The following is a 14,748-nucleotide window of genomic DNA, read 5'->3' as shown; positions in this document are numbered from 1 at the left end:
CGTTTTGAAACATGGGTCATATTTTAAAGTGAAAACTGCCATTTCTTTTTGTTAGAACTCTGACTCAGACCACGACTGTTAGGAAACAGTTGTCTGAACAGAGGTCGGACCTCACATAATCCTATGTCCCGAAATGTGAATGTTCGGAAGTTAGAAACCGAAGAAGCCTACATGGTTTGGGTTTGCCTGAGTGTGTGTAGCCTGTAAGTGGCCAAGCGGAAAAGGGAAACGAGTTTTCATAACGAAAATTGTTTGTGGAGATACTGTTAAAACGAATAGAATTTGGAAAATGAGAGGTTCTCGGTCTTTTGGGTTTCCTTTGCTCGAAATGAAAGCTTTTCTTTTACAAATAACCAAAAAACATGCTCTACTCACCATCAAAATCACGGAATCATAGAGACGACAAAAAAACAGTTTAAGAAAAACAATTGTGTAGGCGATAAAAAAATTATCTTGACTAGACATTGATAGGGATCAAAACGCAAAGATTATCTTAAAATTGTGATACGTTATGATACCTATCAACGTCTTTTTTATTAAACACTCTTCTCATTTTGCTCTACAATGTGTGCGGTTCATATCAAGGGGATATCGCGCACACAATTGTCTTACGTTTCTTCAAATGTCATTCACTATCTAGGATCCTAAATTTGAATGAAAAATTGAATTAATTATGACTTACAATTATCTAATTGACTTGATTTTTTATATGACCACTCGAACAATTATTTTAAAATTGTTGAAAGGCTCGGATTATTTTTGTGGGACTCCAAAATAGGCCCCACATAACAATCCGTATCCTATGAGAGAGAGGGGGAGCAAAAGGGTAAAGAGGTCGGGTAACTTGGCCCCAAACGGTGTCAGTTTTTGGGGCTGCAAATTGCAGCGATGATACCTCACTGCAGGGACAAAAACTCCAATTAAAGATGCGTTTCCGCTATATTATTGGACATGCATTTGGCAATAATTAAGTTATTTTGGCTCCATTAAGATGTGATTCTAGCATACCAAACATTGGAATGCGAATTCCATTCTCGTTATTCACATCTGTTCTTTCAATGTCCTTATTCTGCTAGCATATGGGACCATTTACTGCATAAGAATGGTATAAGCAGAAGGGCTCGACACCTTAGTGCTGAAATTGGCTGGGCTGTTACTCACAAGAATGTCATGTCTTTGAAGAGCCTGATTTTCAAAGCTTTTCCACTAGCTGCTGCTATCTATAATATTTGGTGTGAGAGAAACATGAGAGTTTTTCAACACAAATCTCTCTCATGTGAGGACCTTGCGATTAAAATTGAATCTGATTTGAGGGCATGCCTTTGCTCATGGAGGCGTATCAAAAAGTCTGATGAGAATAGGTTACTTTGTATTCATTGTTTTTTTTTTTAAGTTGACTGAGAGCCTCAATGCTACTTTTCTTCGTCTGAGCTTTTGATTTTCTATATGTCTTGATAAGGGGAATGCCCGTTGCTCCTGTATTGGTGTTTCTTCGATGAAAGCGTAAATTACCAAAAAAAAAAAAAAAAAACGCAGGGTGTAATGTAATAGGACTCTTATCTTCTGGGTATATCATGTTCCGATCATTTTCTTTTCGAACTACTTTGGCTTTCTTCGTTTAGTGAGTTTTGGAAAAACTGAAAACTATATTTATGAGTTGTCTCCAAAAAATTGAATAGTACCACGTCAAGAAATTTGAATATAACGTATGCAGTCTTTGATGCGTTGTGTGACTCTCCACTGTGGCTGCTGAAAGCCGCCTGTATGATCGACAGATTGGCCCCTTCTCCAACTAGTCTTCGAGGGTTGACGTCCACCTCTCGAAGACTAGGTTTTTATTTTCTATGTCCACATAGTAGAGGCGCCGATCCCATCTGCGTGACTCCTACGACGTTTATGTCATAGTTCCCTGCGAAAAGCAAAATAACATGTGAGCAAGGTTGACAAATCGTGAATTGAATCGAGAATCAAAATGGTCATTTTTCGAATCGTGAATCGTTCTGATTCATTCATGATTTCTATGATGCATTGAAACCTATGTTTATGGATTAGAGTAAATATATACTACAAATGAAAATTTTAGGCTTAAATCAATAAAAACCTTCTTTCGTAATATGATTTGATAATAACATGGAGTATTATGTAAACTGCTTCTATTGCAACTACCAAGAGAGATGATTTGTAAATCCTACTTTATGGTTCTTTTTGTAAGAAAGAGTTGACATACAAAATAAACCCGTAGAAGGTCTATAGGGTGGTTGTATTTCCATCTTCCTCATTTTAACCTAAAACAATAGAGGAGGAAGAATGTGACATTACCCTCCATTGCACCTTCTTGAATTCTTTCTCCGTTATCTGGTATATAGTACTCAAAAGCTCCAGTCTTCTGAACAAAGTTCAAAAAACTTATAAAATCCCCAATTCTTGAGGCAGTATTCTTTGGTTCAACCGGCGTAGTGGTTCTTGTAGGTTTTCCTATTTCAGTTACGATCCCAATGTCCCACACCGCCCAAGAAAAGGTAGAGAACTCAACGGAATGGTAGAGTGACCAGGCCAAGAAACCAAAACCCAAAAAAGAGTGGAAAAACATCTGCCAATGGAAAAGACTTCATATTGGCTCGGTTGGCTGAGAAACCAGTCGATTAATCATATGAACCATTTTCCCCAAAACAGATAGCCCGAACCAAGAATGCGATGCTTGAGAGCGGACCACCCTTTCCACCCTTCAGTAGTTATCTTACTCTAGCCAATCTTTCAACCCCGGCCGCAACGGAAAAGAAGAATAACACTTATATTTCCCTTGTGTGCATTTCAAGTCCACAACCTCCAAATGAGCCATTCATTCCAATTTATACCAATATACCTAATCAATGGACGACTAGGATCATTTTCATCCGAGAGCTAATATTTTCCTTCTACAACCTTGTTGGAGAGTATCTCTCATCTCATGCATGCCTCCACAATATTTTAAATTTTTTTGGACTAGTTCAGTATATAGTGGAGTCTTCCACACTCTTTTACTTTGGAATTCTCTAGAACTCTTCAAAAAGTTGAGGCTTTTTTGTTAAGCATACTACACAACATTTTTTGTTGCTTTTAGTTTGAATTTTATCACAAAATTAAAATTAAAATGTAACCTTAGTTGTAGTGTTTTATAATTAGCACGATTCGATGAAAAAATACATTCCAGCTCATTGCATTTTTTTGAAGCAAATAACATTACAAGAAAATTGTTCTATATATATTGACATGCAAAAATTGTCCTAAAGTATATTAGTGACAAAAAAAATTGTTGTCACAAAGATGGCATTAAAAGAATGTGAATTTTCACGAATGTGTCACTAAAGCTAACATTAATACTTGTTAGCTTTAATGACAAACATAAAGTTGTCAATATAATTTTATTTATAGAGACAGTAAATGTATGCTGTTAACCAACTCCATCATTTGTGCGACATTTTCGTCAAAATATAAATATATAGACAAAAATAATGGTCATGAATTTTTTTTGGGGTTGGCCGGCCCCGTTTACGAGATAACGGTACATGTTTTTATTTTTGCTGAGATGACCAGTTTGAATCACGATTGTACACTTGAAATTCGGAAAGGTCAGCAAAATGCAATTTATCTTCTGCATTATCATTAGTTACCTTATCCCCCCTCTCTCTCTCTCTCACACACACACACACATCCCAGCACATATGATCGGCAGGCACTACAATCGAGGAAGGTTTTGATCTCTTACATGTTATGCTTTTAAATTAAAACCCAAATAGTATTAGCATCTCAATATTACAGTACAACTTCCCAGAATCCCATTTATTTGTTTCTATAGTTAAGATGAAGTAGAAAGTTCCTTGCTACATTTTGCAACCGTACATATACGAAAGTTGGAAGTATTGAATGAAGAAAAAAAGAAAAGAAAGCAACTTGCAAATAAAGTAGAGTGGCTCTAGCTAGTTCAAGGTGCTCTTTTCAAGTCCCATTTTTGGAATGGAGGAGTACTGAATCACCAGTTGAAACTAAGGGACTCGAAGTGCAAGTTCTCAGCCAAACTAGATGAACAAGAGGCAGCAACCTCATGTCTCATCTTCTTTGGCCCACATACAAGGACTCCAACACTTTTTTCCTTGCACTCCAACAAAATTCCTGCAAGACCAAATCCGTTGACGTCTTTAGATTTTATGGAAATCGTACAAGAAAATTAAAAAAACAAAAAAAACAAAGAGGAGAGAATCTTTCGCAGTGACGAAAAAGGCGCAGAAAAATTTTGCAACTCCAGAATGCGATGTGATAGGACTATGCTCATCCTGATTGGATGAGAGCCTAATTCGAGGAGAATGTCGTACCGTCAGTACAACATTCTCGACAAATATTTTGAAAACATTGTGCATTTGAACGGGTTGTATCGGTTGTTGTTTTGAATAAGACTATCAGATTGAAGGAGAGATTCACTTACTTTTTAACTCAGGTCTTCCACCATAGTTCACCTTGGTGAAAGACTGGTGGGGCAAGCTTTCCAACTCCCTATCATTACCGAACCATGTGTCTGGAGAGACTTCAGGGGTAGCATTTTCTACGTTTTGAATTTGTTCAGCTTCCATTGATTTTCTTCTCTTGTTCACCAGAAAACCTATGCTGGCCGCTACGGCAATGGAGATGCATGCGAGCGACATATTTAGCATGGCTTGTAGCGTGTGCGAGAATATCTTGCTAGTGTTGTGATCGATGGGGAAGATGTAGTATCGGGTAAGGATCCCCATAAAGAGGAGGTAAATGATGAACGAAGACGATATAATTGCACCGAGCCATAGCCAGCCGTTAGGGCCTAAAGTCGGAGATAAAGGTGCATCCATGAAATTAGGCTTGAACCAAATGGTTTGAAGGATCTTTGGCTTCTCTAATGGCGGTTCGTTCTCTCTTGTTACGTAGGCCTCAATTTCTAGCTCCAAGTTGGAAATGCCAGAGGGTGTGCCGGAATTCGGGACGAGAAGGTCTAGCATGGTGAGGTCCGACGAATACTTGAACGCGCATATAAGAAGAACCCGTGGCGTCTTTCTTTTCAATGTTGAGGCTGTAAAGATGAGCTCTCGGATAATAGAAATGAAAGGCGCGATGCCACTGCCTCCACTCACCATCACAAGCATATCGTGCCTGAAACAAAATTTCGTTACAAAATCACCCTATTAAGTAAAACAATGATCGATTGCTATCTTCCCCTCTCCCAGTCCAAATAGTTTTTTACCACATGATTACTCTCTCTGACTTTGATCCGTGCGGTAGAGAAATTGTTTGCGACGGGAGGGATTGGGGAGAAGGGGGAGACATGATCTCGTGCATCCAGTATGACAAGCCTCGATCACTTGTTCAAACATTTTGTGTACCTTAGAAAATGAGTTGAAGCAGGTCCATGAGGGCCTTCAACACACACTCTGAGATGGTGCAGGGGAGAGGGGGAAGAAAGCATCTGGTAGAGATTCTTAGTCCAACTTCCTTCGTTCTTGATGATGACACTTAGATTGTTTGGTTCAAGATTGCTGTTGGAGCTAATGGTGAAAGGATGCCACTGTAGTTTTGAAACGCTTGGCACATTTATGAAGATCATGCTTGTTGGAGTATAACTCAAATCTGAAAGATCAGAAAATTAAAATCAACTTATAGGATGTTTCGAATTCTTATAATCACATGCATGAAATAAACAATAAAAGTAGGATTTGTCCGTTTACCTCGAGTCTTTGAGAAATTGAGCTCCAGAGTTTCGTAAGGCAGAACTCGGGCAGAAACTAGGCGAACGCTTTTTCGCGATTGTAGGAACCTGAGGTACCGGTCGATGGCGAAGAGGTAGAAACCAGGGAGAATGGTGTAGGCAAAAGGGATGCCCAAGTGGAAGATGTAGAAAACGATGAAGAGGATGTACAAGTAATGGGTGTAGAAGAAGAGCTCGAACATGTTTTTCCGTATGCGAGGGTGTGTCGTTACCCACAAGAACAAGCCGAATAGCAAGGACAGTTCTCCTGGCACATTAGCTATTCGAGTGGAAGCCCAATCAACCATCTGCATTGCAACCCCAATTTCACAATTACAAAAGGATGAAATTTGAAATATTAGTGGGGTTTTTAAGACATTTTTTTTTAAAAATAGGGTCAAATGGGTACACGGCCTATGAATCCGAAGTGAGTATGATCTTCAACAGGTCCCATGGTAATGAGAAGCATGGCAGCTAAACACGGCCTTAAATATTTTCCAAATCACAGTTAAAGCAGGTTAGACCTAAGTCACATAATTCGCGTGTAGATGCGAGAGCATAAGAGTAAAAGTGTCATTAAAACGCATCCTAAACTACTAAAATTCTTTAGCGTGAGCATGGTGTGATATTGAGCGTGCGAGCTTAAGCATTTTAAAGGATTACGTCACCAAATCGCAAGAGCTACTTTTATGTGTGTTGCATATCATTTGGTGTATCCCCATCGTGGCATAATGTGCAGCCTCTGCATGAAATCCACCGGGCCCAGCAGTGGCAGACCAAGCCCACTAGAGACCCCTTTTCGCTTTTTGTGGACCACTACGTACTAGTCAGATTTGGGACTACGAGGCCCGGAGGATTATATTTCTCGTGGGCCTAATGGGATTTCGAGCCCAGTATGAGGGAATAGGAATTCCATTTAACCACGTCAGTCCACGTCCATGAAACACGTGTCAATCACACATTTACTAGGTCCCACCTAGATTCTTTGAATCGGTGGGGTTTTTTTTTTCATTCAAAAGACTCGAATTAATAATTGCTCGGGTACGTTTTTGGGGTTAGACCGTAAGAAACAATTTTTGGTGGATTCTTTAATCTCGACATAGATAACGTGCTTTTGGTTGAACTATGGAGGGAATTAGCGTGTGTAAATTAACCCGGATACTCAACTGTCAAACTGAAAGTAAAAAAATACCATAGCTAGATTTTTTCTAAACAAAAAACACAACCGTTCTATAGTTCCCGACGGTAGCTTCACCGACCTTGCATCGACGGCAATGCATGGCCTACTACGTGTCCCGCATGGAAAATCAGAGCCATTCACTAATTTAAAAAAAAAAAAAAAACCAAGCCGCCTCGTAAAAAATCAGTTCAACCTGATATGTGTACCTGCTCAATCTAATCAATTTTTATTCGGATTATAGGATCTAATCTTTCCAATAATAATGCATTTTCTTCTTGTACTTAAAAAAGAGGAAAAAGAAAGGATAACAACCACAAATATGTCCAAAAATTTCCCATGACTGGTAAGGTGTGAAAGACCCAGAAGCAATAACCCAAAATGCAACAAACACAACACTTTTCAAATTCACTTTAGAACCTTTTTAGCAAATCACAACAACAAACTAAGCTCCAAAATTGTACAACAGAAAAAGATAGGCAATGGCCATGACCACTTTTTTTCATATTGATCCACAACCATTCATTACTTGTGCAGCTGTGCTTTCTATTCAAATCTTATCACGGACTATTTCGTATGGTTCTACAAGTTCGTTCAGAAACACCCACCAGCTACACATCCAACGACGTCCGACAAATTAATTTCAATCCAGTGAGATTTAGAGATCGTGTGAAAAAGACTTTTACATGATTTAGGCACATGATGTTTTGTCCTCCAAATCAATGGTCTTACATTCAAGGAGGGTGCCTAACAAAATAAAGGTTGAATTCAAGGAATGAGGCCTGCGAATTGGGATCTGTCCGAGTCAAGATCATTGAAATTTCCACAGTTAATTCAAGTACATGATGCATTCTGTCCCCAAAATTATACGAAAAATATACAAACAATTATTACATTTTTGAACCCAGATCCCCTCAAACCCTAGTGGAGTCGCCCCTGTTCCTAAGAAAAACTATTGTAAAACCGGGAGTTTTGTACTTGTACTAGTTAATACTAGTGTGTATTGCAACAATAGTAGAGGCATACACGTTAGTCTATTTTTTTTTTCAATAGTGCTAGGGACACACCCAAACTCACACCTAAACACACACCCACCACTCACATGAGTGGTGGATCCCACACACAATACACACTCTAGTGTGTGTGTGGGGCCCACCACTCATGTGAGTATGGGTGTGAGTTTGGGTGTGTCCCTAGAATTATTGTTTTTTTTTTATAACACAGATGTTCGGTTCAGCTTACGCCATACAAATGAGTGTAAATGACTTCATTAATCAAGGAAAAATCTACAATATACACCCCTTAAAAGGGGTACCATATGCACCTATTTTGTCGTTCATTTATAACGTTTTAGAGTGTTTCGTAACTTTTGTTCTAGAATTCATAAATTTTCAGCAGTACGATTCGTAATATTTTCATTATGATTCATTACATTTTAGAATATCTCATACTCCACTTTTATACGATTCGTAACTTTTTAGCAATACGATTCGTAACATTTTCTCTATAATTCATAACATTTTGGAGGGTGCATATAATACACACCCAAATAAATAGTGTGTGTTGTAGTTTTTCCCCGTTATCAATAATAACAACACGAAAGATCGAAGATAGCTTGATTACCTCTGAATATCTTTTGGTGACAATCCAGTAGACAATGTAAACGACACCGTGAGCGGTAAAGAGGACCATGGTAATGTGTCCAAGCCATATGTGATACTTGATGCTGCCTTCTGAGGTGAGACCGAAGAGCGGCAAAACAGACGAGCTCCGAGTCACGGGGAAGAAGAGAAATGCAAGACATAAGTTTCCGACAACGCCCAGAACGAGACCAACCCTATCCAGCTTGACTTCCCATCTGCCAAAAGAAGCCAACAATCACCATTCCATCACAATGAATGAGCATCGTTACTGTCAAATCATTCGAACTAGATTGTTTTTTTCTTACATCTTCTCGCCTTTTTCGATTGCTCGTTTGGTGACGAAAGAGAAGTAGAGATGCAAATGAGTTGAGAAAGACCAAACCAAGAGGGCAATGAACATGATGAACATGGTTAGCTCTATCCCAGAAACAACCCCTAGGCCTTTGATAACCATCGGTCGACGTTTCAACGAAGCAATTTGATTCTTTCTGCCCTTTCTGTTACACAAAACATTTCAAGAAGAGAAAAATGCCAAAATGAAATAGCTGGTTGTACAAGAATTATAAACCAGGACAGCAAGAAAAAAAAGGGGGGAAATTATAAACCAAAAAAGACCATACCTTTCCATGTAAATGCCACTCAGTCCCTTCCCCAAATGGAGATATACACAACCCACAACAGCCATGAATAGAATGGGCAGTGTGAAAACCAGAATCATTCCACCTATACCAGAAAATACACCCAAAAATATTTGCACGAATTATGGCATATTTGATCAGTCTATGCAAATTCAAAATACTGTTTATGTCGGATCGCTGTTCCAACCTCTCTTCTAAAACCAATTGGTGTTAGGGAGAGTTCTAATTAATTCTTTTATAACATTCGACATCTCACCAACAAGTCCGTTTTTAGAACGATTGCACGATGTGACATTGTGTGACTACGTCCTTATATACATACATATATACATCGCCACGAAGTGGTTAATGGAAAATGATCTAATGTTTATTAGTAATGAACAATAGATCTGGAACTGAAGTTAATGAAATCTGATAATTACCTTGGCTCCCAAAGTAAGTTGAATTGGTGTAATTAGCTCGAAGCTTGGTAAACCAGGTGCTGTACATATTTGTGCCAGTCATTATCCACATAATGATGTATCCAAGAAATACTGTACTTGTTAGTGCCAGTATGGCTCCACGGACGATTCTGATTCCTCCATGGCTACGGGAAGTGGGTGGTCTCTTCACCACCATGGAATCCATCTCTCTCTCTCTCTCTCAAGTTACAAGTGCTTTTGTGTCATTGTGTGACCTACTTAGTACTTATAGTGTTGGGTTTGTCCGTTTGTGCCATTTTCCCGTGTACGATAGTTCCCCTCACCAGAAATTTGACCCGGAAAAGTCGATTTATGCTGGATTGATTCTGATCCAGTTTATTTGTCTAGATTAATAAATTATTGAGTTGCAATAATTATTCAACATTCGTGTGCCCATGTGGTACTCCCAATTATTTACGTAGCTCAAGAATTTGTGCAAGTTTTCTATGCCATAAATTGTTAGATCAACAAGATTACATATACCATTTGACCCTGAAAAATGGATTTATGCTAGACTGATTCTGACTCGTCTATTTGTGTAGATTAATAAAAAACATTGAGTTGCGTTATAAATCCCCCAAAAAGTGCATCCTATGTCGGATTGAAATTTTTTGCGATTCAAATAAAATATTTGTCGGATATGAAATATCGCAAAAATTTTGTGGTTCAACTAATTTTTTTTTATATGTTATTATCCATATTCTTCATTAGTTTGTTTGACGGGACGTAACACCAAAAGAGTGCATATATCCTATATCCATAACCTGATCAACCATTTTTACTGTACTACGATCCAAGATTCGTGGCACAAGTGCAGAGGTCATAATCTTAAGTTCAGATTTCCCACTACACCCTCTCGCTCTCTCTTTCTGTTTTGGCAGAGCCAAGAATCGAAGTCAAAAGGGGCCAACAATAAAAAATATTTTGGTACAATGATTTTTGAAGATTATATTTAGTCATTTGAGGTTTTATGGGATGATTGATAACTTGAATAATTGATCTTGCATATTTTTACTACAGTATCATATTATATCACATGTGGATAAAGATGTGGGCGGGTTTGTTCGAATTATGTGATTATAACAGTATACGAAACGGAACTACGACATTGTCTTTTTCCAAACCTAGTAAAATACTATAATTTCTTCTCCTTGTCAACTACACCAATTCATGGAAACGAACAGCCACCGGGATTCAGGAACACTGGGTCTCCCTAATTCGATTCCGGTTCATTTCGTTAAAAGTTTATTTAAGATCGACTCATTACGCAACAAGATAAATAATTTAATAGATTCTAAGGTTTTAAATTTTTTCAGCTTGTTTGGAACTTTGCTTGAAAAGATATTTCAATCGATGAGAAATCAATGTTACCCGAATTAGTGAAAAACGTCAATAAATTCACATGAAAAAATAATTTTCTAAACTATTTTCGAAAAAGAAAGTAATTTTCTTGAACCATATGCAATTAAAGGATTTTTTTAGAAGTTCCACCTCAATGCATACACTAGCAACACTCACTCGTAAAAACCGCGCGTCAATTAATTCAATAGATTCTAAAGTAGCTGTCCTGGAAAAAAAAATTACCAGAATTCCAAAATTCATTTTTCAAAGAAGATTTTGATTGTTGGGCTCGACTCTCGAGGAACGATCCAAGAAAATAAGCTTGTAATTTTTCGTAGCTATTTCGATCTAAGACTTGGTGTTTTCATATGGTGGAAATGGAGGAGAAGCAAAAAAAAAAAAAAAAACTCTTTCATGTTCGTTTTCTTAGTAAGCAACCAAAAAAACAATTTAATGATTAAAAAAAAAACAATTTTAAGCCAAAAAATTCCTGTACATTTGTACCACTCTCCATATCCACAAATCCATGATCCAAAAAACATCGCATTATAGTTCCAGTATGAGTCTCTATAATGCAATTTTCCTCGTAAAAATGAAGTGAAAATAAACTTCGTTTTTCGTTTACGTACAGGGAAATCTTCTCATCAGCATGCATGTAGCATGGGCATGGGAGGCAGGGAAAGTAACAAGGAAGATAACGATACATAATCACTTGTGCTTAATATTGGATGATTTCACTTTCTCCACAATCGCCCACGTCGATTCGAAGTATCCCAGTCTTCTTTGATGGCAAGATCCTGCAGCAATTTCTTCTACGAGCCTACATTAACACGAAATTAAAAAACTCCATTACCGCGTGACAAAACGTACTAGTGTCGGACACCGGTCATCATGCGTTCTTATAGATGTGTTCCGACATTACCCTATGTTTGTTGTTGATATGTCATTTTTGAATTTCAAAATCGTCAACCTTCTTAGTTCATTACGAGGCAAAAGAGTTTGTACAATTGTGTGTGAATATAACAAAAATGAAATTGATCTGAGTTACCTTATCCCACAAATAAGGATCAGGCTTTTTGTAGACCACCACTCTGTGAATCCCAAAAGGGCCAGCCTTGTTCTGCTTGCATTCTAGGCCGAGGGCCCGAGACTTAACGTACTCGCTCGCAGTCCGATTAGTAGAAGGGTTGAACACCGCATTGGACAACATGTACAGATTTGGCCTCTGGCAAGGATTCCTGATAAATGGCCGAGTATTGAAGGCAAATCCAGTGTTCGAATCAGAGCTCATGTACCAATTGACGAATGTCCTCTGGGGCTTTTCCATTTCGCGGGCCGAGATTTTGGACCGGAATATTTGGACCGCGTAGCCCCACGAGACCGATACGGTCCATCCTTTGGACTTGTCGTAGCAAATGGACTGTTGCATGAGTCCAGCCGAGTCGAGCTTCATCGGGACCTTGAGCCGCTGTAGGGCTTGAACACGGTTGACGTATGGGAATATGGGATCAACCACGTCGAGGTGGTGGAGTGAGACTAGGGGTGCGATCGGGTGGGCCGTGAGAAGCCCAAGCAGGTTTCCGTACACGTCGAACTGCTTAATGTTTATTTGGAAAATAGATAATTAAAACAACTTTTAGTTAGCTAGAGAGATAAGTGATGATAATTAATGGATTCCATTTAACAATCGGCTTCTAGTGAGGCATCCTACAAGTTCTTGCTTGCAGACTTCTAATTTTAGCCGTTGAATCTCATTTGACGGCCGAGATTAAAAGTACACATGCAAATAGCATGCGGGATCCCTCACTAAAAGTTTTCTGTTCTACCTAGATTTTCAACTAGGCTATTGAATTCAATTAACTTGGGCACAAACTTACCTTTTTTTCAACTTTGGAACCATTTTTTGTTAGAAAATCGTACTAATCATTTCGTATAGTCGAATCGTACAAAAATTATCATGACAATAAATTAAGACTAAAAAATAATCCAAAAATTTTTTGCAAAAAAAATTGAAATGAAATAATTTGATAATGACTTTCGCAGTTATGGCAACTTTAATTTTTTGAACTGAAAAAACAAAACTCTAATAATTCAATCATTGAATGCCAGTAAAACACTAAAACTCACATTTTATTTTTTCTTTCAAAAATATAGTTATTTTACTTGCTACAGAAACGCCTAATGGCCCGTAAATGTGTTGCCTTTTTTTCCTCCAGAGAATCTTATCTTGTGAGATTTTTGTAACCCATCAGATATCAAATACTTAAATAGTTAAGTCCCATAAGGAGTAACTCTTTCATTTGAAAAATTAGTGTAATCCTTCAAATTTAAAATAGTTAAGAGAAGTATCCTATAAAGGAGTTATAAAACTCTCAACTAACTCCAATTCACACTTCTGAAAAAATAGAGGAAAAATACCTTTAAGAGGGGACAGTAAAGGTTTAAAAAAAAAAAACAAATACCCAACTGAAAACAAAATAACAAAAAGAAACACTTACATTAAGTTGGTAGAGAGGAGCTCAACAAATCCTTAGTATTTGATTTTGTGTGTTCTAGTTCCGTTGCATTTTCGTGCATCAAAACCCTTGAGAATTTTCGGTGCATTATCGGAGGATGGCCGATAATGCACCCAAATACGTACTGAAATATTGGTACACACAAAATTGGGTACGAAGAATTTGCGGAGAGTGGAGAGAGATAAGAAGAGAGAGAAACCTGGTGGAATCCAACTTCCTTGGTGAGAGGGACTCCGAGCTCAGCCATACAAGCTTGAATCCGATCATCTGAGCCATACAGCCCAGGATACCTCTGTATGCACCCATCTTGCATTTTCACAAGAGCTTTAGCCAATGAGTAACTAATTGCAAATCCTCCACCCCCATAAGCCATATTGTACGAGAAATGAATATTTTGTATATGACTCTCCGACGGACTACCGATATAGTAAAATTGGTTATGATCATATTTTCCCAAAACCCTAACCAAGTTTTCGGCAACAAAAAACGTATCGTCGTCCCCCATCACGATCCACCTCGCATCTTGTAACCCTAGTCTCACCGTCTCTGATACAATCCGCGATATTCGTATAGCCGACCGACTACCCTTTGAATTTGTGTACTTTAAATTTTTAGTACTACCTGCAGGGAGAGCCACTGTTCTTATTCAATAGGTTCCAAATTCTTTTTAAATTAAAATGAACAAAAAACGCAAAGATATTTATTTTTCTCAAGAGGAAATTGTGAGCACAATGGTTTTTACCCGATATCTTCAATGGTGGAAGGGTATTTTGGTCATCGGAATTGTTTTTGACCTGTTTATCTAGCCAAACAAAACCTCGCATTTCTTTGGGTTTCCACCACAACTTGATGTAGCTTTTCCTCCGGTGCCATAGATTTGAAGAAGCAGCGATGCCAAACACAATGTGACGGAGCTGTGTCTTTTCCAGGGTTTTAGGGTTTTGGTTAAGCGCGCCGTCTTTCTGGATTGGAGGTGATATGATGGACTGACGAGAGAGAATACTAGGGTTTTGATTGTAAAGGTTTAAAGGAGATATGAGTAGGACTGAGTAGAAAAAGTAGGCAAGGGAGACAAAGAGGAGAAACCAGACGCTATACTTTGGTAGGATTTTAGTATAGGAATGATGATTTCTCATACCCTGATCACAAAGGAGAGATTCTGGCTCCTTTGTGTCACTTTTCATGGTGCTTTTGGTTTGGATTTTATCACAAATACATGGGTCCTA

The 14,748-nt window shown here is 38.3% G+C and overlaps 2 protein-coding genes across 2 annotated transcripts; both read right to left on the bottom strand.

Moving 5' to 3' along the window:
* Nucleotides 1-3,721: 3,721 nt before the first annotated feature.
* Nucleotides 3,722-9,871, bottom strand: LOC131333892 (ferric reduction oxidase 2-like). The gene is made up of 8 exons (XM_058368700.1): nucleotides 9,627-9,871; nucleotides 9,187-9,289; nucleotides 8,872-9,063; nucleotides 8,547-8,781; nucleotides 5,727-6,054; nucleotides 5,385-5,628; nucleotides 4,460-5,154; nucleotides 3,722-4,149 (listed from the first exon to the last, which is right to left on the bottom strand). The coding sequence occupies exons 1-8, from the start codon at nucleotides 9,829-9,831 to the stop codon at nucleotides 4,010-4,012; spliced, it is 2,142 nt and encodes a 713-aa protein (XP_058224683.1). The 5' UTR covers nucleotides 9,832-9,871; the 3' UTR covers nucleotides 3,722-4,009.
* A 1,728-nt stretch (nucleotides 9,872-11,599) lies between these two features.
* LOC131333435 (uncharacterized) lies at nucleotides 11,600-14,748 on the bottom strand. The gene is made up of 4 exons (XM_058367955.1): nucleotides 14,265-14,748; nucleotides 13,722-14,143; nucleotides 12,055-12,600; nucleotides 11,600-11,826 (listed from the first exon to the last, which is right to left on the bottom strand). The coding sequence occupies exons 1-4, from the start codon at nucleotides 14,704-14,706 to the stop codon at nucleotides 11,725-11,727; spliced, it is 1,512 nt and encodes a 503-aa protein (XP_058223938.1). The 5' UTR covers nucleotides 14,707-14,748; the 3' UTR covers nucleotides 11,600-11,724.

The sequence above is a fragment of the Rhododendron vialii genome, chromosome 7a (assembly GCF_030253575.1).
Source record: "Rhododendron vialii isolate Sample 1 chromosome 7a, ASM3025357v1".
Classification (NCBI taxonomy): domain Eukaryota; kingdom Viridiplantae; phylum Streptophyta; class Magnoliopsida; order Ericales; family Ericaceae; genus Rhododendron; species Rhododendron vialii.
This window is presented reverse-complemented; position numbering and strand designations above follow the sequence as displayed.

What these genes read in the sequence shown, in the direction of transcription:
- LOC131333435 (XM_058367955.1), bottom strand. Translation starts at nt 14,706, where the DNA reads ATGAAAAGTGACACAAAGGAGCCAGAATCTCTCCTTTGTGATCAGGGT. An exon ending in TCCACCATTGAAGATATCGG is followed by an intron (nt 14,144 to 14,264) that starts GTAAAAACCATT and finishes CTCTCCCTGCAG; the next exon opens with GTAGTACTAAAAATTTAAAG. An exon ending in AGGAAGTTGGATTCCACCAG is followed by an intron (nt 12,601 to 13,721) that starts GTTTCTCTCTCT and finishes AACATTAAGCAG; the next exon opens with TTCGACGTGTACGGAAACCT.
- LOC131333892 (XM_058368700.1), bottom strand. Translation starts at nt 9,831, where the DNA reads ATGGATTCCATGGTGGTGAAGAGACCACCCACTTCCCGTAGCCATGGA. An exon ending in AGTGGCATTTACATGGAAAG is followed by an intron (nt 9,064 to 9,186) that starts GTATGGTCTTTT and finishes TTTGTGTAACAG; the next exon opens with AAAGGGCAGAAAGAATCAAA. An exon ending in TCACCAAAAGATATTCAGAG is followed by an intron (nt 6,055 to 8,546) that starts GTAATCAAGCTA and finishes GTTGCAATGCAG; the next exon opens with ATGGTTGATTGGGCTTCCAC.